The sequence below is a fragment of the Python bivittatus genome, unplaced genomic scaffold (genome assembly GCF_059951505.1).
Source record: "Python bivittatus isolate LINGU-HERP-01145 unplaced genomic scaffold, Pbiv_v1 ctg000610_np1212, whole genome shotgun sequence".
Taxonomy (NCBI): domain Eukaryota; kingdom Metazoa; phylum Chordata; class Lepidosauria; order Squamata; family Pythonidae; genus Python; species Python bivittatus.
The window spans coordinates 35,937,492-35,960,797 of record NW_028277088.1 but is presented as its reverse complement, the minus strand read 5'-3'; the positions used below and the strand labels follow the sequence as shown (position 1 = coordinate 35,960,797).

The 23,306-nt window shown below is 35.9% G+C and overlaps 1 protein-coding gene across 2 annotated transcripts; it reads right to left on the bottom strand.

The window, feature by feature from the left end:
* Positions 1–48: 48 nt before the first annotated feature.
* RAB5A (RAB5A, member RAS oncogene family) lies at positions 49–21,468 on the bottom strand. 2 transcript variants are annotated; one of them, XM_025165194.2, is made up of 7 exons: positions 21,241–21,468; positions 16,829–16,921; positions 10,814–11,065; positions 6,444–6,595; positions 5,137–5,259; positions 3,138–3,231; positions 49–1,525 (listed from the first exon to the last, which is right to left on the bottom strand). In XM_025165194.2, exons 3-7 carry the CDS (start codon positions 10,974–10,976, stop codon positions 1,407–1,409), a joined length of 651 nt encoding a protein of 216 aa, XP_025020962.1. In that variant the 5' UTR covers positions 10,977–11,065; positions 16,829–16,921; positions 21,241–21,468; the 3' UTR covers positions 49–1,406. The 2 variants fall into 2 exon arrangements, with proteins under 2 accessions (XP_025020962.1, XP_007425904.1); XM_007425842.3 differs by lacking the exon at positions 16,829–16,921 and having other exon boundaries at positions 21,241–21,467.
* Positions 21,469–23,306: the final 1,838 nt, after the last annotated feature.

The window sequence follows — 23,306 nt, the reverse complement described above, 5'->3', positions numbered from 1 at the left end:
AAAATACACAAAAAATAAACACTTATTTTAAAAAAATGATTACTATGATTTCCTTTTTATACCACTTTATTCAAACCTGAGCACCTCAATATAAAACTAAACACTGGTGAACTGTCATTTTCCTTGCTAAGCCCAAATTACTGCAAATTTACATCTGCACATGTAAGTTTTTGCTAGCAGTTCAACATTTAAATAGATTAAATCATCTTTTCTGACACTTGGTAGATTTCATATAATGAAAATAACTAAAGAATTAGTGCAATATACTGGACAGATCAAAATAAAATGGACTTTGGAAAACAACGTTGCAGAATTCATTACAGACAGACAGTAGTACTTATGTTACAGGTACAGGAGCATCATTTATTACTGTTCTAGCCATGAAGGAAGAACTTAATTCCCCTCACAATCTGGGGAAAACAAAATGTTAGCTCTTTAAAGTAACTGTACATATTGTATACTTTTAAGCAACTCTTAAATAGTACAGAGTATTAAACAGATGTAGACTACAATGCAGTACCCTATTTACAGTACATTAACATCCCAATTTAAAATCAAGTTGAATGTACATAATTGTTAGTGCTCTGACCAATTTTATCCTTAGGGAAAAGGTAATTGTGTTAATGGTCAACACTGATTAAAATCAAAATCAGCTACCTAGTTTTTGTAAGATATGTCTCAACAGTTTGTTAGGAAAGATGTTTTGTTGCATTAGAAGTTGAATTCATTGGTTGTGACCTTTTATAAGCAGGAAAAGATGTGTGAAGCTTGATTTTTTTTTATTTTAAACTGGGTTTTGACAAATTTATATATAGTGTAACAACTAAAGAAAACCAATTGTTTTGCAAGCACAGGATCAATAAAATTGTTAATGTTGCACATATTTCACTTAAATTATGAAACTGTGGAATGTATATTTAAATGGTAGTTACCCACATAAACATTTTGCATAAATACTGTGAATAAGCTTATAGGAAATTCAGAAGGTGTATTAGGGTTTTTTTTTTTTTTTGCCATACCACAAATGGAGAATCCAAATTCTATTCATTACACTTTTAACAGTAACCAATATCCAACACTTGAGGAACTAACTGGTTAGCTGCAGATCCATGGAGTAGTTCAGTCTCTATTCCTAATGACATGTGATCCAGTTATAAACCTCTCAATTGAAGCAGGTTTATCCAGCTTCCTTCCCCACCCCACCCCGTTGTTGAAACATAACAGCCAGTGATACATGCATGTTATTAAAAATTAGGACAAAATCATTCTGTATTAGAAACAACTATTTCATAAGTCTCTTCGATTTTGGAAGCTGTATTGGGCCAGGTTAAACACTCCAAATTCCATTGTTATTAACAAGTTAGGAAGCGGAAGAATATTCAAGACAGTTTAAAGCAGCTGAAAGTTTAGTTGCTACAACATTGACTCTTAGTTGGTTGTGTTGGTTCAGTAAGATCTACTCCTCCTCTTCCTCTACCACTGATAGCTCCTGCATTCTGTGGTTCGTTCTTCGGCAACTTTTTAGCTATAAAAAAAAGATAGCAAAAATAGTATTTTTTTTTAAATAAGCATTTCCTGTGTATATTCATAGCTAACAGAACTGTATAGCATATTCAACATTTTTTCTTCTGCCTAACCTTCCACATAAATTGATGAGGTTCACTGGTCCTCACGTAATGCTTCTGGAGAATGCCTTGCTTTAACTTGGCTCTACCGGCAGCTAACTCTAACAACTATACCATATATTTCACACCATATTTATTTTTGCAGGCAACACACATTAATTCCTTCTTCAAAAGATCCTAAAAAATCCTTATGGTCTGCTTACAAAAACAAACATTGCTATAATCAGTACAGAACAGTGCTTAAAATATTGAAAGAGACCTGAGAAGATCTGGAATCAAAATATCATTCAGACATTAAGCTGGCAGTGATCCTGAAAGATTATGAAACTATTTCAATATGGCTTGCCTGTATGTATCAAACTTGCCCATTATGATTCATTGTGGCTTGTTTAAAAAACTATGTTGAAAAAAATCATGGCTTAGCACAATGTGTTAAATGAGTCACTCTTTCTACATAAACTGCTGAGATCCCTAGAAACATAGCAGAATAATGCTGCAAAAGTGGAAAATAAATTAACACTGTTTCATGGGAATAAAATAATAGTTTATGCTTGGTTTAAATCCCATTCAAATTAATTTCTCTGCTTCATAAATTCTTAACTTTTGGGGTTACTTTTAGATCTAATTTTCTTTTCTAACTCTTAATAATATAGGATTGCACTGCTTTTGAAGTACACACAGCAAAGACCACTTGGGGCAAGTTTTAAAGTAAACACTTTGCTGGAATGCTTTCCAACAGGCCCTTACTTACTTAACAGAATGAAAGAAAACGTCAACTGAACGTAATAGCAAACACGATATAGCTTCAATCAACTGAACAAAACACAATAAACATTATTGGAATGAGTTGAATTTGTCACAATAAATAAAGATTGAGCTAACACATATTCTCAGATATTGGAATTAAATATCTTTGGATTTGGGGTTATTCATATTTGAATTGGCTCATCTCAATAGGCCTAATAAATAGGATACACCAGATTAAGGCTTTACTTAATTCTATGTACAGCTCATTCTATGTACAGCTAACCTTGGATTCCATTCCACATGTATAACAGCCTTCAGATCTCACTTATTTAATACATTTATTAATCATGTGCTCTAATAAATCTCAGTTTTCCTAAACCTGTCATGATTTATTGGGCCATAAACTGCCGCCATTTTTATCAGAAAATATTTTATTTTTTACCTAGAAACAAAAGTGCTTCATTAAAGATAAATCAAGTTATGTGTTCAAAATGAACTTTATCTTTGCTAATCTACTCTTTATTTCAATGTTCTACATTCCATGAATACATTTTAAAGAGATTATCAATTTGTGAATAGCTGCAAAGTATAGAAACCTGCTTTACATTTTATGAGTAAGAATGGCAAATTATTACTATCAAGCAGAAATGAGAGCTCAGGCTGTCCATTTACCACTGTATTCTGATGATTTTGGTGAATGCTGTCTCTTAAATGTGTGTCACAAAAAGGTTTTTGAACTGTTCCTTTAAGTAATAGTTCACTTACCAATTGCCATGAATATTTCATTTACATTCATTGATGTTTTAGCTGATGTTTCCATGAACAATAAACTGTTGTCATCTGCATAAGACTGTGCTTCCTGTAAATATAAAATGCCCATTTATTTTTCTTGGGGTAAATCTGTGTTATATAAAATGTTAGTAGTGTCTGGAGGTAGAACAGTGTTTTAAAGATCAAATTTTAATTTGTCTAGTTTAGTCAGATCTAAAGCTAATATTTTTAAAGGTATGCAGTGGCACCAAATGAACAAAAATGCATAGAAATTAGCTAAGAAAGCACTATTTTAACTGGGTGAAATAGAAACGAAATATGAGGCTGCTGAATGATTTCTTCTCAGGACCTATAAATGCTCACTATTCTAAAGGTACAATCTGAAAGTTGGTGATTAAAGGAAAAAGAAAATTAGATTCTAATTAGAGAATTATACCTATTAGAAGACACAAGTGCTAACAAGGGAAATTGTTAGAAGTTACAGACATGGTTACAGGCCTGCCTTTACAGAATTTATTTAGAGTTAGTTTTCAGGCTAGACTTAGAAATTAAAAAAATATTCTGGAAGAAGGGAATAACAAATGATTTCTGCGTTGTTGACAAGTTATCAGGAATCAAGATCAACTCAAGGGCTTGTTTATGTTTACCTTTAGGCTCAGAACTCATCTCTAAATCTTCAATGCACTTTACATACTATTTGGGTTGGTGCTTGCTAAAATATACTGTAATGATAAACATGTTTATGCTAAATATAACACACCTATCATAACTATCCTCTGTTTCATAGGAATTTCTGCAAACTTGAAGTCACGGTTCTGATTTATGAGCCTTCAAATAGGAATGGGACAGAAGGCAAGAAATAACAGTCTCCAAATAGGTAAAAAATCCCACTACACCTAAATACCAAGGAACCGTGACATTTAAGGTCTTAATTTTTGAAAATACTGTAGAATGAATACAACTGAACCTCTGGTGACAGTAATAGCTAAGAACCAAAAAATTGTGTAAAATATTATAAATTTGTGATATACTCAGATTAGCATTTATATGTACCTATTGCTGATGATTCTCTTAGCAGTAAGTTATACCCTTACTTTAAAGGGAATGCAATATAAATGCTAATAGGCTTGAAGAAAGTGTGTGCTTTGCTAAAAACTTTGACAAGCACAATTTATTTTTATTTTTATTAATTTTTATTTCCAATTCAATCCACCCTTTTACATCAGATGCTTTCACTAACAGTGTTTATGTGCAAAGAGTTGCACTATTTAGGGCCCTCAAAATTCCTGATTGGTCCTATCTTTATCCATAGCTATCACCAATAAAATCTCTGCCTGTCGGTTGAAAAAGTATGCATATATTTTCTCATATTTCATCTTGCAATAAGCCTGTTAAGTGGTTTACGGATTGGCCAAAATCATCCCATGTAATCCAAGACTGCGTGACAATTTAAATTATGGCCTCCATAGTCCAAATGCAACATTCTATTTATTCAAACATATTAACTAATACATGTTAGGTAAACCAACATAGTGTATACGTAGGCAGAGAACTTCTGACAGCATCTAAGACTACATTTTTTTTAGCTTTCTCTTTAGAATTATGTAATGATAGCATAACATTAGCTATAATCTTCAATTTCATCCGACAGCTCTAATCAATTGCAATTAATGTAACAAATATGACTACACTGTTTAATAAGGGGGGGGGGAGAACTGAAAGTTCTTTTTATACTACTCTGATGGCATAAATAATTACAATCAGTTGCTTCCCAGCCATTGCCATTCCAGATTTTATTTTTACATTGGTAAATGGATTTAGATGTTTTTGAAGGTGAGTGATGGCTTAAAAATAGTCACAATATGAATCACAAAATAAAGATCTAACTAGCAGAATCCTCCCAGAGTAATAATATGACTATAGTGTTTTACATTTCTATATATTATTTCAGCAAAACTACAATTTCAGATCAAATATTAGAGCTGAAACTTACCTGAAAATCTACAGCCCTTTTGTTAGCTAGATCAGCCTTATTTCCTGCTAAAGCTATTACAATGTTGGGACTTGCTTGCCTCTGAAGTTCTTTTACCCAGTTTTTTGCTCTTGCAAAGGATTCCTGTCAAGCATTTAAAGAGAAAACTCATTTATTTTTCCATTTTACAAGATGTCAATAAAAGTATATGGCTGGATATCCAATGCCAAAAACTACGTTTTAACAATTTTGTCTCCGTTTTTGTTACATAAACTTCTAATTTCACGAACTCCTATAACTGTAAACTGCTACAAAACTCTTAACATCAATGGAGATTTTTTTAGGGTTACAAACTAATCTATAAAATAGCCAAGTCATTTGCCTCTAATAGGCAAAGGAAAATGTTTTGCAAATAGTCGCTATCTATAAGGCTTATCACAGTCTACCACTCCTACATTTTCTTTGACAATTTTTAATATTTCACTCCACCATATCTTGTGTATATAAACTCTTATCTTATTCTCCATACATGTGATGAAATAGACTACAATCCATAAAAAGTTTATTCTATAATAAATGCAGACTCATGTGTTTTGAGAATTCTTCTAATATCTTGAAGCAAAGCATGGAAAGAACAAGACATAACGTAGATGTTCTCTCATTACCTTAACATAAAATGGACACAAGAATAAAATGTTGAACAAGGAAACATGGCAAGAACCCACAAAAGATGTAGAAATTATATTATAAAAAAAATATAAAATTGTCTTAATGAATTTTGAAGGAAAAAAATTCAAAATGTATTTTTTGTGCTATAGCCTTATAACAGAGAGCAATGTTTTTCACCCAGTGAAGAACTCGGGCTGTTCAAAACCACACTAGGACAATTTCATGTTCTATGCTATAAAATAGAGCTTTGCAATATTTTGACCAGAGAATTTAGGAGCATACAATGCAAACTGCTTTAAAACTGAAAAACAGCAGCAATTTTAGGGGCAATATATAACACATGATGATTTCCTACAATCTATTCTACATTTGAAACATTGAATACTTAGGAAGTGGCAGAGAAGAGAGGCAAAATTCTCTATTGTGGCATCCTAAATTGTTTGAATGTAAGTAATTAATAACTAATATAATGTAATGTAATGTAATATAATGTAATGTAAGTTATTGAACAACTGTCATTAAATGTTAAAAGTAGGGCAAAAATACTTATTTGTTCCGATGCAAAAAGAAAAATACTCATTTATATTTTATAAATGAATACTATATCAACATTTTCTATTTAGAACCAAGATTCCAACTATCACATTAACTTTACCTACCTCATTGGTAATATCATATACAACTATAGCTGCCTGTGCTCCTCTGTAATACATTGGTGCCAAACTGTGGTATCGTTCTTGACCAGCTGTATCCCAAATTTCAAATTTTACCGTTGTATCATCAAGACATACAGTTTGCGTTAAAAAAGCAGCTAAAGAAAAAGAGAAAGGAACAGAAATTGGGATTCTCCATGGGTCCCATTAGCTTAGAACACTCTTTCCTGCCACAATCCATTAAAAATTCTATGATAATAACAATGCTTTATTTTAGTGGGTTATAGACACAGGGCTGTATTTTAGAGTTGACTATTGATATCAGCGTATATAGTGTAAGGCCAAGTCCAAATTCAACTCATAACTTTTAAAATGCTAAATTTCAATGAATAATATTTAAATACAAAAAGACAATCTCATATAGCAAAGTAGAACTCTGTTTAATCTATTTTCCCTAACCTTGTGCTGATTTCACTTACCTAAATCCAAACTATAAGGGACATAGGTGATTAATGATAAGATCTGCATTCCCACATATTTGAAGGTTACCAGACTGGGGAAGATTCATTTAATATCTTGCCTATGTAATCACCAGGCACTGAGCTTGACTTAAAAGAAGACTTTACCTTTTTTCGGAAGGAAAGCTGGTCTTTGTTCTATATTATTTCCTTACTTCCTATGAGACACTTTGCTGTGTCCCAGGTTTTTAAAATTATCAATTCCAACTTCATTTTTCTAGTTTCTTAGTTATTACTGCGAATTATTTCTTTCTTGATTTCACATGATTTCAGTGCAGAGAAAAAATTATTATACCCAGGTATATGGTATTCTGGGAAGAACAAGTAGAACCAAAACAAGGTAGAGGTAATAGATTGCTACAGCTGTGCAATATGTTACAAAGAAAGAAATAACAGTATAAAACAAATGAGAACAAGCTTTAATTCTGAGCTGTATCGTAAGTGATAAAGTCTATCGGGCCAACTTCATATTCCTGGGAAAGAACAAATTAGATCCAATGGTTTTATAAATTTGGAACATAAAGAGCAGGATGTATGTAGAACTTTATTTGAGCATTATTCCAATAATACATCACTGTGGTCTAGTTTACATTTAACATGCTTTCCTTGCACACAGTGCTCTACGACAGTTGCTGGGAGTTCAGGCGGCATATAAATTTAATAAATTATTATTATTTTGCCCATAGGTCATTGAATAAACTGGAGTTCTGAATCATGATTTACAAACCACATTGTCTATGTTGTGTTTTCTATTGCAAAAAATCTGAAGCAAGTGATATGATCTAGCAGATTGTGCGAACCCAAACATTGATGTATTTCTTTTTCAGCTTACATCAGCAGCATCTAATGCAACAGACATAACTGGGAAGACCCAGGAAACTGAAATAAACAACATCCACACTATACTGTGCATAGGCTTCTATTCTGGGACAAAGTTGACCTCAACTTTTTTTAGGACAATCAGATGTAGATTGCAAATGTCTGCATGACCACAAGATGGCAGCAAAGAGATACAGAAATGATAAGCTATGTGTTAAATGTAAAGGAAAGGAATACAAAGTTGACTTATTTGATTAAGGTTAAAATATATATGTTGTTATTTCTGGTAACGCTTAATGGACTTTTGCTGATTAGAACTGCATGACTTTAAAATCTGTTTATAGATAAGAGATGAGATATGGGAAGAGATCTTTTGTTATAATATTAGAGAAGGTGATAGGTTCTGAAATTGTACTTGTCTTGATGAAGGGGAAGTAATTTCTTTATATAACTCCTTTCTTTTCCCTTTTTTTTTTTACTATTTACTATTTTTTATTTTTTTTCTCTGCACTTTTTTCTTTTATATTTTCCTTAGTTTGTATTAGTTTATCTTTAAACTACCTCGTGGTTTAAAGTGGTACCTCGGTTCACGAACGCTTCTGTTCATGAACAATTCAGTTCATGAACAGCTCTGTTTGCAAAATTTTGCCTCCGTTCGCGAACACTGGATCGGGTGATGAACAGGATCCGCGGCCATTTTCCTTCCTGTGACACGTGGTCGCAGCTTCCTGTAGGGAGGGGGACTCTCCCTCCAAGCAATAACCGCCTCCCCACCCGCCTTCCTGTCCTCCATGCCAGAAGTCGCATCGAGCAAGGTTAGCGTTCTCTCTCTTCGTGCTGTATTTTGTTTCATATTTTTGCGGTTTAAAAAAAAAAAAACATATGGTTCAGAACGGATTAACCGTAATTACATTGAACCTTGTGGGGAAATTTGATTCGGGACACGACCAAAAATCAGTTGGCGACCAAATTCAGAGGGGTCAGAACAGATTAACCGTATTTACATTGAACCTTATGGGAAAATTCGATTCGGGTCGCGACCAATTTGGGTCTCGACCAGAGTCGTGGAACTAATTAAGTTCGTGAACCGAGGTACCACTGTATCTGTAAACTTTAATAAAAATTATATTAAAAAAATTAATCTCTTTGCTGCCATCTACTGGTTGCCCAGTTTTTTGCAGCTCACATCTGGTAGCCCTAACTTTATTGGTTACCACATACAAAGATTACTGGCTGATAACTCACAGGACAATCTTCACCATGGTAGGTCTTTGGCAATGTCCTAGAGTAACAGATTGTATGTTTTCATTCCACTATTACATATATAGCCAGTGTATTGCCCTCAGCTAGATCAGATCTTAAGGTTCAAGGGATCCAATTCCTTGTTTGCAGGATATCTGCAACACCCATTTAGTGTTAAAACTGGTTTAATAAAAAAAGATTTCAGTTCATGAAGAAAGGCTGAATGTTAAATGTTGCCACCCACCCCTTGATGCCAACCCAAAATTGGGAAAGTAACTGCTTTCTTCCTCTACATAATCATAGGTCTGTGTATTAAACACTAGTGTTTTGATCACACAATACTGTTATTCAAAAAGAAAGGGCAATCTGTTCATTAAATATGTCAAATCATTTGAATTTCATCAATTACTAAGGATGTACAAAACAGTTCATGAACAAACTGTCCCTGAATGGAATAATGAAACCTAAACATGTGCTTGATCCATGAAGAAGCATTTTGGATGGAGGGGAGAGAGTTGGAAAAACCCAAGGACATTAATAACAGCCGTGTGTGTGTGTGTGTGTGTGTAAAAAGGAATTTAACATTCTGTATTACATTACATAACATGGTTATTGATTACAAGTGTTGATAATCACTGTTGTACATCTACAATGGGGGAAGCAACATAGGTTTTGCCCTACTTCCTTCGTACATGCTCATCCACCATCATGGCCAAAGAAAGACTTCTGGTTCTTACCAGCGATAGGTATTGGTGCACAACACTGATGGACTACACAGTGACTCCCAACCATGGAATCATGAATTAACATCAATATATTGCTTAAGGTTACTGCAAAGATGACACAGGGACTCATTTGCTAGTTAGAATCAAAAGCATTAAGCTGCTAATGTAAGCTAGCTAGCATGTTTTAGGCACTGAAATTGTGCCTCAACCTACAGTTGTAGACAACATCTTTCCTTGGATGGTATCCATAATACACCTAGACACTGTTCCAGGACCTCTCCCTGCAGCTATTACACAGTGGTAACAGTAATGCCCTGAACAGACAGCATGTTAATTTTCTCATGAACAATATCACTGTTGCATGCCTTCTCCCCAGTTTTATGCCATTCTGATCCAAAAGCATGTTAACAGAAGCACAGATTGGACTGATTCCACTTGCAGCAACTTGCAAATCACTTTTGCCTTTCACTTCCTGATGGGCTCAGGAAGTAGCTAATCCCTATCTTTATTAAAGAGGATAGATTATGATAGTCATAATGTCATGTATCCACTTTTAAGAAATCCTGCCATAACCTAGTAGTTTGTCTCCTCTGAAAGATTAAGCCAGTCTGATTTTCCTATCATTAATCAAAGTACATCATATGAGACAGAGCCTCCTCTATGGTGGCATACTAAATACAAGTATTGCTCACTTAATGGCTATTCATTCAGTGACCATTCAAAGTTACAGTGGCACTGAATAAAACGTCCCCAAAGTTATGGCTATTGCAGTGCCTCCACATCATGTGATCAAAATTCAGGCTTTTGGCAGCTTGCCTGCACCTACAACCACAGGGGCGCTTCAACTCCCCCCCCCCAGAGCACAGAGATTGGAGAGGAAGAGATTTCAAGAGAGTATGCTGTTTGCTCTTCTACACATCAAGAACAATGTGATTAGACTGGTAGTGGGAAAGGGTCAGGCAAAGGAGAGACTGCCTACAGAAATTGATGCAATTAAGCCATAATTTGTTTACCTTTACACTACTGATTCAAAAGCATAAAGCATTAAACTTGAAATTGTAACATTTCTCACCTCCAATTGTACTCTCTTGGAACTCATGAAACTGGCCTTTTACAAAGCGAAGCACCAGACTTGATTTGCCAACTGCAGATTCACCAAGAAGAACTAACTTGAACTGACATATTTTATTCCCAGCATTGGGCCCATTGGGTCTAGTTGCTCCTCGGTTGGCCATGTCCAAACTAGAAAGGAGTCCCTTGTTTCAGATTCTTAAAAAGAAGATTCCAGGATGTGAATCTCAATGTGCCTTCACTTCAAGGCAGCCTGTAATATAAAATAGCATTCACATTTTAGAAAAGATCTTGGGCACAGTCATACAAAATTTATAATTATCTTTATAAGGTGCCTTGGTTTTCAAAGCATTATACTTATATTTGATTTATTTATCAAATTTATACGGCCACCCATCTCACAAAAAGTGACTCTGGTCAGCGTACAACAATTAATTAAAACAATAAATATATAAAAAGTCATTATTAAAAATGACTAGCAGACAAACAGTCATTATTAAAAATAGATTAGCAGATGAACCTAGCTCGGTTCTCTGAACTTCAGACTGGATTTTGATTTCTCTTCTGCGTGTTCTTGTTGAAAGCAAAACTACCCAGGATTTTGATTAATTCAACCATACTTCTGAATGTGATCTGATCTTTTACAACACTCAACATCTAAACCTTTGGACTTGTTGGATCCAGTATTGCTATTTTCAACACTGGGTTAGACTTTGCCTATCTGTCCTGTGTTCCTTCCTTATAAATCTCATGTGCCCCTGACATTGGCCTGTTAAACCATGTTCTTTCCCTTTAACCCCTTTGGATATGATAAAGACAAAGCTGGCCCTGACATCTGGAACACTTGAGAAAGCACTGAGCTAAGTGCCTTCAGGATGTTCCACTGCAATGCCCAGCACCACAGATTTGAAGAACAAAAAATGCAGAAATAAAATAAGTTAATAGGCAAGGAAAAAAAAGGAAGGTGGAGTTCAAACTCTTCAGATACATGAGAATACATTTCTCAGATCAATGAAAATGGTGTGCAGCAGGGATGCACCTATAACTTCTTGGGCAAAGTGCATATACAGAATGGGTTTGTCTGTTAGTTCTCTACCATTCACCTGATGGACCTCCACATCCATGACTATATGATGTCTTCTCTGTGTTCTGCAGTAACTCCAAAAATGATTTCAAAAAAAGTATGGGGGAAAGCTATATAAAGTTTTACTTATAGTTAAATTTCTGCACATTGATACAGAAGGAGATCCTGTCCAGACCTATATTCACCAATCTTTCTCAAAGCTTATAATATATCCAAGAGCAATCCATATTGTCTTCATTATATGCATGTTTTTCCCTGATATTAAAAAGCATAGTCATCTGTATATGTTTACAAGTCTGGACCTCAAAGAGAACACTATTTATTGCTCACACTTACCGCCTTGAAACAGGCCAACAGCTGAGTACAAAAAACCTTCAAACAATCAGTGTTTGTTCTCCTTAAAGTTGATAGATAAGTGAGTGGGTAACCTCCCACCCCAGGTTCCACTGCAACCACATTTAAATAAACATCCCTTCTGCCCTTTCACAAAAAGAAATTACTAGTACTGCCTCTCCCTGGATTCCATATATGTATTGGATAGCTGATAAACCAACAATGAGTTACAGCAAATCACATTTATATATAAAACAGGGACAGGGAAATGTAACCAGATACTGGAATGTATTTCCAAGAATATCCTCCAAAGTATTAACATTAGAGACCCTAGAAATACTATATTACCCAATGCAAAATAATTCATCTCTGTATGGTAATGCTTTGCTAATCACAATCTGTTTATACTGAAAGCCTTACAAAACGTTAATAAAGTCAATAACAAGCAAGCAGAAATGTTAGAACTGAAAGGTCCAAGTAATTGTTTCCCTATTTCAGAAACTACCATCATCTTTTTTATGATTAACACTTTTACTACCCTTATACAGAGGAAATCCCTTGAGTCCCTCATTTCACAAAATTCTATCATGAAGATCTGTAAAGTATGTAGCCGTGAACATTTTTAAAGAGAGGGGAAATACTCAGCTAGCTATGGTAATTTAACCACACTAAATCTTGTGATTATCACAACCACATCCATTTTAAATCCGCTAATCTAAGTCAGGATTAAGTCTAGAACTGAAAACAGTGGAGGAGAAATATGGCTTTAGCCCTGCATTAGTAATCCAGATGTCTCACCAGTGTAGTGGCCAAAGCTGACTCCAGCAATACAGCCAGTCCTCATTTAGTGGCTACCTCAGCAACTGTTCACAAACACTACGGTAATAAACAGTAGTAAACAGTAGTAAAAAATTTTCTGACCAATGTGCATACTTATAACCAAATTTCTACACCTGACAACAACAAACACTAGAGTGAGAGTAACTCTGGCACTACTGCACAAGAGAACTTTATCTGAAAGAGATGGCAACAACCAGTGCTCTTCACAGCATTTCTCTCTCTCTGTCACGTGGTTCACTTAGCGATTATTTTGCTGGAATGGACTGCAGTTGCTAAATGAGGACTGGCTGAATTTACATTTAAAAAGAGCATTGGTTTGTGTCTTCAATCCAATGCTAAAGTGCTCCATGCTTCTTGGTAATTTAGTGCCTAAATAACACCTACTTTTCCTCATAACTTTGTAGCTGAGAAGAGAATGAGGTTGATAACACAATCTTAAAGACAGATCCCACTACCTACATTCCTTTCTCCATTTAGGACTGACTGCTTTTCATTTCCCTTCATATTACTCAACATCTTTATTTTTTCACATTTCTAATCATTATGTATAGTTGACACACATAGTGAGGTGGCTCCCTTATTTTTGCATCCTTTTATTCTGTTTTATTATTTTTAAAAAATATTTTTAATGTATTTGACTATTTTTAGCTTTGTTGTACACAGCCCAGACTTGCCTGTGGTGAGATGGGCAGCTATAAAAATTGGTTAAATAAATAGTGAAATTGCTGTGAGCAGCACACTAGAAACACCAAACATTGTTACAAATGGCAATTTTTAATGTAACAGAATGGGAAGATTAGTAAATACATCAATGGAGAATAATCTTATTAACTAAACATCATTTCAATTAAATGTAACCTGATACCAAATTTAGGCTTTATTCTGACTTTCCCTCACTACCCAGTATACAGTACAAAGGACAAGGATGGCTTTCAGTTCACAAGGATACATGTGTTTGTCTTCAATGATCACCTGAGTTCTTAAGTTATAAAATACAGTCATCTGAATAAATTACATTCTTTATATTATTTTCAATACAATATCACAAACAGAAGCGAAATTTTACCAATTCTCAGAAAGAGAACCATGTTCCAAGAAACTTCCAAGCAGAGGAAACATAATTTTTAGAACATGTGGAAAATATGAACTGAAAAAATACAGATTTCAAACTAATCCTCTTTCCACACTGAAATGTGCAGTTCAACTGAACTTCCTAAGCAATAACATTTTTCAGGTCTCCTGGCAAGTTGATTCAACAGTACTGCCTTGCTCAGGGCCTGTTTCCATATACAGGTAGTCTTCAAATTACAACCATTTGTTCAGCTTTGTTCAACAACCATTCGAAGTTATGACAGTGCTGAAAAAATGGACTTATGACTGGTCTCCGAAGTTAGGGCCGCTGAAGTGCCCCTGCAGTCACATGATTGTGATCTGGGCAGTTGGTGACCCATTTGTACTTACGACTGGTTCCAAGCACCCCGCAATCATTTGATCGCCATTTGCAACCTTCCCTACCAGTCTCCCACAAGCAAAGTCAATGGAGAAGCCGGCAGGGGAGGTTGCAAGTCACTCGAGTAAGTCTTTCCCACCCACCCTGGCCTTTCTTCATTTGCACGCACTATATCCTCCTTCCCCCTTTGCTTGCTTGCATGAACCGGTGCCCTCCTTCCCTTGCTCACACACACCAGCATCCTCCTTCTTTGCTCACTTGCAAGCACCAGCACCCTCCTTCCCCCTTCGCTTGCATACACCACACCCCCTTTATTCTTTCCAGGAGGAAGGAGAAAGCCTCACAAATGGCCAGCAGTTTCCAATGTGGGCTGCAGAGCATGTGCCAAAGAACCCCTGGAGAGTCCTCAAGCAAGCAAAGGAGGGAAGGAAGGTACAGTGCATACATGCAAGTGAGCAAAGGGGAAAAGAGGGTGCTGGTGCATGCAAGTGAAGAACGGCATGATGCATGTGAGCAAGCAAAGGAAGACATTGGCGCATGTGCACAAGCAAAGGGGGAAGGAGGGCCAAGAAGCTCCTGAGTCACAGCATGGCAAGCAGCCGCAGAGCCACATGGTTCTGGGGCTGCTTGCTGCCTTGCGAGGCAGGGTGCGGGGCAGCCAAAAGGGCAGAGATGGGAGGAGATAGGTGGGTGGGGGGAGTTGGAGGCAACCCTTACCTTACTGAGGCTCAACACTAGGAGGGACCAAGCCCAGAATGGCTTGGATTGGGGTGGGTCCTCGGCTAATGATTGGTGGAATTCACTTAACGACGTCAATGGGGAGTACCAGGATTGCCATCGCTAATCAATGCAGTCATCTGACATCTCACTTTACAACCGCATCACTTAGCAACAGAAATTCCGGTCCCAATTGTGATCGTAAGTCGAGGACTACTGTATATTATCACAAATTCATACTATCAGTAAATTGACTATAGCACTACTACAACTGAATATTCTCCCAGTGTGGTCTACTGCTGAAAACATACAGGTAGTCTCCAGTTTAAGAATAAGTTCAAAACTGTAGGGACAAGTCCAGGCAGTCACTAGGAGTTGAGGATGATTCAAAGGCAACCATGTTAACTATTATTATAATAGGTTCAAAAAGGAGCAGTCATAACCTTATACAGGTCATTCCCAAGGTCTGTCCTTAACTCGAATTTGTATGTAAGCCAGAACAGTATTATTGTATAATAACGTATAAGCAGTATTGTGTAATTAACTCAAACCATTGTGTATTTAACTTGATGTTCTACAATAGGCACAAGGGGCCTGCCAAGCAGCTTTGTGCAGCCCACCAGCATTTTTTGAAAACTTAACAAATCCACTGCTGCCAAACATCACCACTGCCTAGTTTTTAGCAGCCACCTCTGCCCCAAAAGATACATTGCCAAGTGCCTCCAAGCCTCACCAACACTGCCCATTCCAGCGCTACCTCCAGCTGCCAAACAACTGATTGGCTTGCCAGCTGTTCCTTTGTGGCCCACAATTATTTTTAAGGTATCGATGTGGTCCTTTCCCTTCTACAAGTTGTGCAAGCCTGGCCTAGAGTATCTGGATTCCAATGAAGCCTATGTAAAATCTTAAGGAAAACGCTAGTTTTCATTGATCTCAAATTCCCATGAATTTGAATAAATAGCCAGTTTGGCTTAGTGGTTAAGGCAGCAGGCTAGAAACCAGGAGACTGTGAGTTCCAGTCCCCCCTTAGGCATGAAAGCCAACTGGATGACTTTGGGCCAGTCACTCTCTCTTAGCCCAACCCACCTCATACGGTTCCTGTGGGGAAAATAGGAGGAGGAAGGAATATTAGGTATGTTCGCCTTGAGTTATTTATAAAAATAATAAAAATGGGATTAAAAAATCTAAATCTAAATTATAATTCGTTAGATTTATATCCCACTTTTCCCCCAGATACTTAAGGTAGTTTATGTTGGATCTTTTTGCATTTTATTCCTACAAAATCTCCAGTAAGATAGACTGGGCTAAGAGCACTGCTAACCAAAAGTCACCTGGTGAGTTTCCATAGCTGAGGGTGAACTCAAAACTTCCTCTCCCCAGTTCTAGTCCAACACCTTGACCACTACACCACACTGAGTCTTCATACCAGCCTCTTTGTAGCTCTGAAAATCAAGCAAAGATGCTCTGACTTGAAACTGCAATCCCATATCATACACTCTAAAATCCAAGACACTCCTGAAATAAATAAAATGTAACTTCCTAAGTTACTCTAGTTTTCATTTTGTTTTAAAAATTATTATTTTGATGCCTACCTTGTCCCCAGATCTCCCTCCATTCCATAATAGCAAGTGAGCAAGATAACTATAATCTGGATGTGTTAGCTTCCTCTCCTCCAAAATGTTTTGCTGAAGTATTAGTGGGAAAAAAATGAATAATCACATTTAACATATGGATTTTTAATGGCAGGTTTTTAAAGAGAAATTCTATAACTTCATAGATTTAAAATCATATTGAAGGAGATGAAGTTTCAAGCTGCAATATTTTGGAAGAGGAAAGACAGAAGAAACTGTTGCCCCTTGATCTTAAGCTTGAAAATATTTCTGGTTGCCTTTAAAAATATATGATTATCATGATCACATATTTAATATTAGACCATAGTTTGGCACTAAGGCTCAATCCTAAGTGCACTTCAAAGATAAGATCATGGAATATTGTGGAATTTATCTGTAAGTAAACATGTATACTGCATTACAAATCCAATTTAGCTGCTTAGTAGTCAGATGATTTACTCAGTACTTCATTGGATCATCAACTACTTCACATCCTGTTATATATTAATCAGTTCTTACTCAGCTCAACACCACCTTCTGTATCCTGGGTAAAATGAAACTGATACTCCAAGTATGGGTGTAACATGACTCTGGTTGTTTCCCCACTTACTGTATTGGCCATTTACAATTTACAAAGAATTACACTGTTTTCTGAATCTCAGAATTTTCCTATAAAGAGAAACAGTAATCCATAAATATCTGAACAGACCAGATTGTTTTATTCCTGCTGCATTAATATATATATGTACTACTGTACAAAACCTATTAAAAATTACTATGGAAAGTTAAGGATCTCTTAAATTACTACCTCAGCACTGAGAACAGACCACAAAAAGACAATTCTTAGATTTGCTATTTCTGCTTCTAAATTTGCATTAAGACGCCTGCTGGTCCTACTGTTTAAAAAGTATTGGTTTACTAATTCCTTCTTTGTGTTAAAAACTAGAGAAATGGAGAATAACTAAAATCATATAGTTTAGTTTCCTTTTTACATAGCCTTCTTAAAACAAAAATGTAAGGTTTAAAACACAAACAAAAGTATTAAGAAATTAATATAGATGTTATTCTAATATAAATTAATTATACTCAAGCGTCATCGAACAAAATGCAATTGCTACTTTTTTCACTGAAACTATAGAGTAAAATGTCTTTGTGACTTGTGCAAAGACAGAACCTCTTTGCCTGAAAAAAAGATCCTGCTACTTTAAGAGTCAGCTTCTTAAAAAAGTTGTTCAATGTTCCCATGAGATTACACTTATTCAAGCAAACACAGCTATTCTAGGGGTATGCATTTCTAATGGACAACTGCAGCTATATCAAGATCATTAGGAATTATTTTAAATATATTTCTATGTCAAATGTTTGCATGTGCAAATTTCACTTGGAAACAAAAAATAAAGAAGTATAAATGAGGAAAAGACAGTTTTTAAAATTACTACTACTTATAACAGACATTATAAAGTTGTACTGGGTATTCTGGAGGTTACAAATTGTTTAGTCTAGATATTGAGCACATTCACAAAGTTCTCCTTTAGAATTTAAAGAAGCACAGTTGTACCATCATTAAATGCATACAACAGATAATTTAATTCCATTCATTTATGCTAGTAAGTGCCACTCTCAAATATACTGTACTTACAGTTTCACTAGCCTCTCCCCGCTCCTCCACCCCAAAAGCTACTTAGAACCAATTTCATTGTGGGTTATAAACTAGAACAGAACAAGCACAACTATCAATGTCATCTACTCTGGTATTTTGCCTGAGTTTTCATTCTTCATAGAAAGGAAAAATTGAGACTTCTCTCCTATCTTTTCATGTTCTCTTGTTGATAATCCAGAAATAAAAGTAGGGAAAGTGAAAGAAACTAGAATATGTATAAATTGCCTTAGTTGTACCGTGGGGAAAAGGTTAAGTAAGTATTAATAAACTACAAAACCTACTTAATTTAATAAAGTAAATTAAGATTATGAAAACTTTGAGGTAAAAAAGCAGACTCTTGGGAAATCAATAGAAAACCGATCCTAACCAATATCTAATGAGATACAAATATTAAAGTAGAATTTAAATATTATTGTACATTTTAATTATTTTAAATTTAATTTTATTTAGGATACTTAAGTATCAGGATATTAAGTATCCTAAATAAAACCTGAATTTCCAGATGTGCAGCATTTTTTGTGCCTAATTTCATATAACCTGAGGACAGAACAATATCATAAAAGATGTGTGGCACTTTAAATTGTAAAGTGCCCCAAGACTCTTATACCTTATCAAAATCATTTATTTTTATATACTATTAATTTGATTTTGAAATATAACATTTTAAGAACTTCAACTTTCAACTTTATTGATTTAGTCTATTGACCATATCAAGTATAAATATTTTAAGAATGAGACTTAGACATTTAGTTGACTGATGTATCATAAGATATATCAAATCAACATAATTTAAGGTGCTTTTCAATTACAACATCTATCAAATAAGTTCTTATGTGAAAAAATAATACATGAATTTATGTCAGAAAGGGGTGCTGTAATTTCAAGATTGGCACACAAATACCAACACAATAAGGACCATCCTGTGCATGAACACATTTCAACAGGTCTTCTCTCTCATTTTACCTCAATGCACCCAAATCTTGAAGCATTGCGCAGCAGATTTTAAAATAAATGGGGACTTTTATTTTAAAACAGCTCCTGTATCAGCCACTATATGGATACCAGCCATTCACCTGAAAAGAGAAATTAACTGGATACCTCCCTATCTTTACTCAGCAATTGTTTCTTCTTTTATTCACTGGAAAGTATTCCCATGAGCACTATTCAACTGTTTTTACTTAGAAACAAATCATACTGTGTCTAAAAGCACCTATTTTTAGAACCACTTATTTCAAACTTAATTTCTAACATCTAATATTTTATTAAGGTGCAAGCCCCACAAACTGTAGTACTGAATAAAAATGAGATTACTATTTTAAAATGTTTGGAATATAACATTACCTAGGTTGTAAAAATGAATGAACATGTAACGTACTCATTTTACTCCTAAATAAATGTTCAAGATCATTTTACAAAATGTTAACATAATTCTATTAATAGAACAGAGGATCCCTCTCCTGATTTATAGTAAATTTTACTCCATTAATACAAAACAACAAAATAGCAAAACCAAGTATTCAAGCAAACCAAAAAGAGACAATTACAATATGCATATATACAATATGTAAACACACATTCTACTTTAGAATAAAATAAATATGATTTGTATTATTCTATGAGACCAAATTTTCAGGTTCAAACACAAATTATTTCAAAAATAATGGAAGTCTTGGGGCATTCAGAAGATATATTCTCTCCAAAAAATCAGTGAAGTTGTTTTGAATGGTACTACAGTTTACAATTATGTTCCTGAAAATTACTTGTTTATACAACTAAAAAACCTACTGATTAATAATTAGGTAGGCAGTCATAATAATAAGAATTTAAAGAATTTAAAACAGAATTCAATGCATTTTAACTGCCTGAATCAAAATACCAATTTGCCTGTTTTAAACAGAAATACAATATAGTATCACCTGAGATGTAGAAAGATAATCTGAAACCAGTATTCATGCATATATATTGTAGAAGTTAAAGCATTCATCTTCTAATCTACTACAGAAGTTACCAGCAATGCACAAGCAATTAGAGACGACCAATGAAAGCATCAGTATATATATTTTTAAAGAACTAAATAAATCTTCCATTTCCAATCATCTGAATCTCAGATCAGTTCCACAGGGCAATTAGATGGGGAAAAAAACACATCAACGCGCATGTCGAGTCGGCAAGCAACATTCTTGTGCTACCTCTCTACCTGTGTATAATTCCATGTCACATTTAGTACATCCTTGCTGCAAATGTAGGAAGCCTAAGCTCATGAATAATGCTTTTTCCTTTAGGGTATTCTGCATACCTACAGCCCTTCTAACCTCCCTCATCAAAGAAAGAAAATTACATTTTGGGAACCCCAAGATAAACAGAGGCCGTCGCTTTCCTTGGCTTCCGTGTTTCATCCCCTCTTCGAAAAGATGCCCTCCCTGCATTCCAAAATCCCCTCTGCCCCACGACATCGACGTTCTCCGTGTATTTCTCCAGTTGTTCAGCGGCCCTGCCCCAGGAATAAGAGGAAGTGGGAGAATTGGGGGCGCCATTTTGAGGGTGAAAGGGAAAACGGCTCACTTCTCCGTCTCTGCCGCATCTCCTTCCACTTCCACGCCGATTCGAGGCGTTGTGGACGCAGCTCAAAAAAAAAGTGGGGGGGGGAAGCGCGTGCAGCGCAGGCGCCTACCCGTTTTGTTCGAGCCCGGCCTGTACCCCTCCCCCATTAGGTCCGGCTTTGATGTATCGTTACCTGGCTGTGACGGAAAACCGGGGCCTCTTCGCCACTTCCGTTCCCCGCGAACGAATCCTTGAGAAAAGAAAGGATGCCGCCAAACGCCTGGTCCTGCGGTTTATGGCACAGGGGACAAGGAACAGAGGCTCTTCCGTGTTTCACGATGGGGTGAACGCGGCCTCCAACTTCCGTCTTTTCCTCCTCCTTCTACTCCCGGACCAAAACACAAACACGCAACTTCCTCTGGCCGTGCCACCGCCTCTTGCCACGTCACCGCACTCGTCTCATACCACTTCCGCTTTAGACAGTCACGTGCTAGTCAGGCCGTTGTTACAGATCGAGACCTTAGCTAAGGGCGTTTTCTGTGGAGCAGCCGACTCGCGCTGGGAATTGTGGGAAGCGAGAGGAATCGCCAAGAATCGGTTGTGGTTGTGTGTCCTGTTGTAGTGTCAGATGCGACCAGCGGAGCTGGCGCAAAATTTCCACTCCGAGCCTTCACTCCATACTTCACCACTGACATTCAAAGCTAGGCTCTTATTTATTGATGATTTGATTTGATTTGATTTATATAGCCGCCCATCTCAACTGCGTGAGATATTCAAGGTAACAAGATTATTGTAATTTATTTGATTGTTGTGAGCCGCCCAGAGTCGTTGGGAGTTGGGCAGCTTACAAGTTTAATACATAATGATAATAACAACAACAATGCTGGGCAGCTTACAACAATTTAAAAATACAAAGAACAATTCAGTCAAACCAATAAAAAATGTATATAACCAATACAAATGAATTAACAAAATCTACAGCTAGAGTCTAAAAACAATCCACACTCAACAGAACCACTGCATAGGCTCCGCTATGCATCCAGATCCCCATGCCTGGTGTCACAATCATGTCGGCCTTGTGTAAGGCCATTAGGATCCAGGGGGATGATGTTCCATGGGGCTTATTAAAGTATTTGTGTTATAAAGTTACCAATCACGTGACCACTTAGTACAAGCTCAGATTAGAAGTTGCGTACCTCTACTGACGTAGTGTATCCGTTTTGCAGACTTTCAAACACAAGGGCATTGGTAATGGACAGACTGACTGTGCTATGTAATACAGGGTATTTTGGACTAATTCCCTCAGGAAAACCAAAAATAAAAGGAGAGGGAGAACGGAGGGAAGGATGGAAGAGACAAAACACAATAGTCAATGTCATGTTTTCATAGTGCATGGCACAGAGGACTCTAGTGATGCAACTGATTTAAAACAAGAGAAAACATTTGTTGATGAATGCAGATCCCTAGAGATTTGCCTAACAAGTTATACTAGTTAGCACTCAAGATTATATGTTCCATGTCATACCAAAATTGCAGTCACTAGGATGGGTCAGGAGTATATAGAATCAGACCAAATCAACTAATTCTCAAAATATCAGCAAGGATTTTGGTCATTAAAAAAAAAAAAAAAATCACAGTCTCTGCCTTTTTTACTGGACTGGGGAAACTCAAGAACTACCAGTGTAAATACAGTACATAAATAAATACAATAGAATTTGCATAAGCCTAAAGTCTGCCAATGCTGGTAATACTGAAACACATTGGACTGCATATTTAGTGATGCCTTCTCAAGTCAGAATATCCTTGTTTTCTTTTCTAAAACTGATTTATTCTGTTGCTTTTGACAAGTTATTTGGAAGTATCTATATTACATTTGGTAATACAAAGCATGTTTAAATAGATATAAAAGTTTATTCATGATTCAAATCCCTCCCCTTGTATGTAGTTGATGCCATACCTTATTTTTAAACACTTTAACTTTAAAGGCAACATAATCGGGGGAGGAGAATCTGTGTTTCACATAATATATTTACAAATATTTCAGATATTCAGAAGCAAATTTATACTTCATTTTGCAGTATTCAGGCAGTATGCTACATATATTTTGTGCTATTTATTTAAAATGAAGATAACTATTACATAAAACTTTGAAGAGGAAAGGAGCTCAAACAAATGATCAAGATCATGCAGTACTTCCTGTAAATAACAATAATATGAGGTAGCTTTTGTGATAATAGTAGATTGGCATCTTGCTCTATT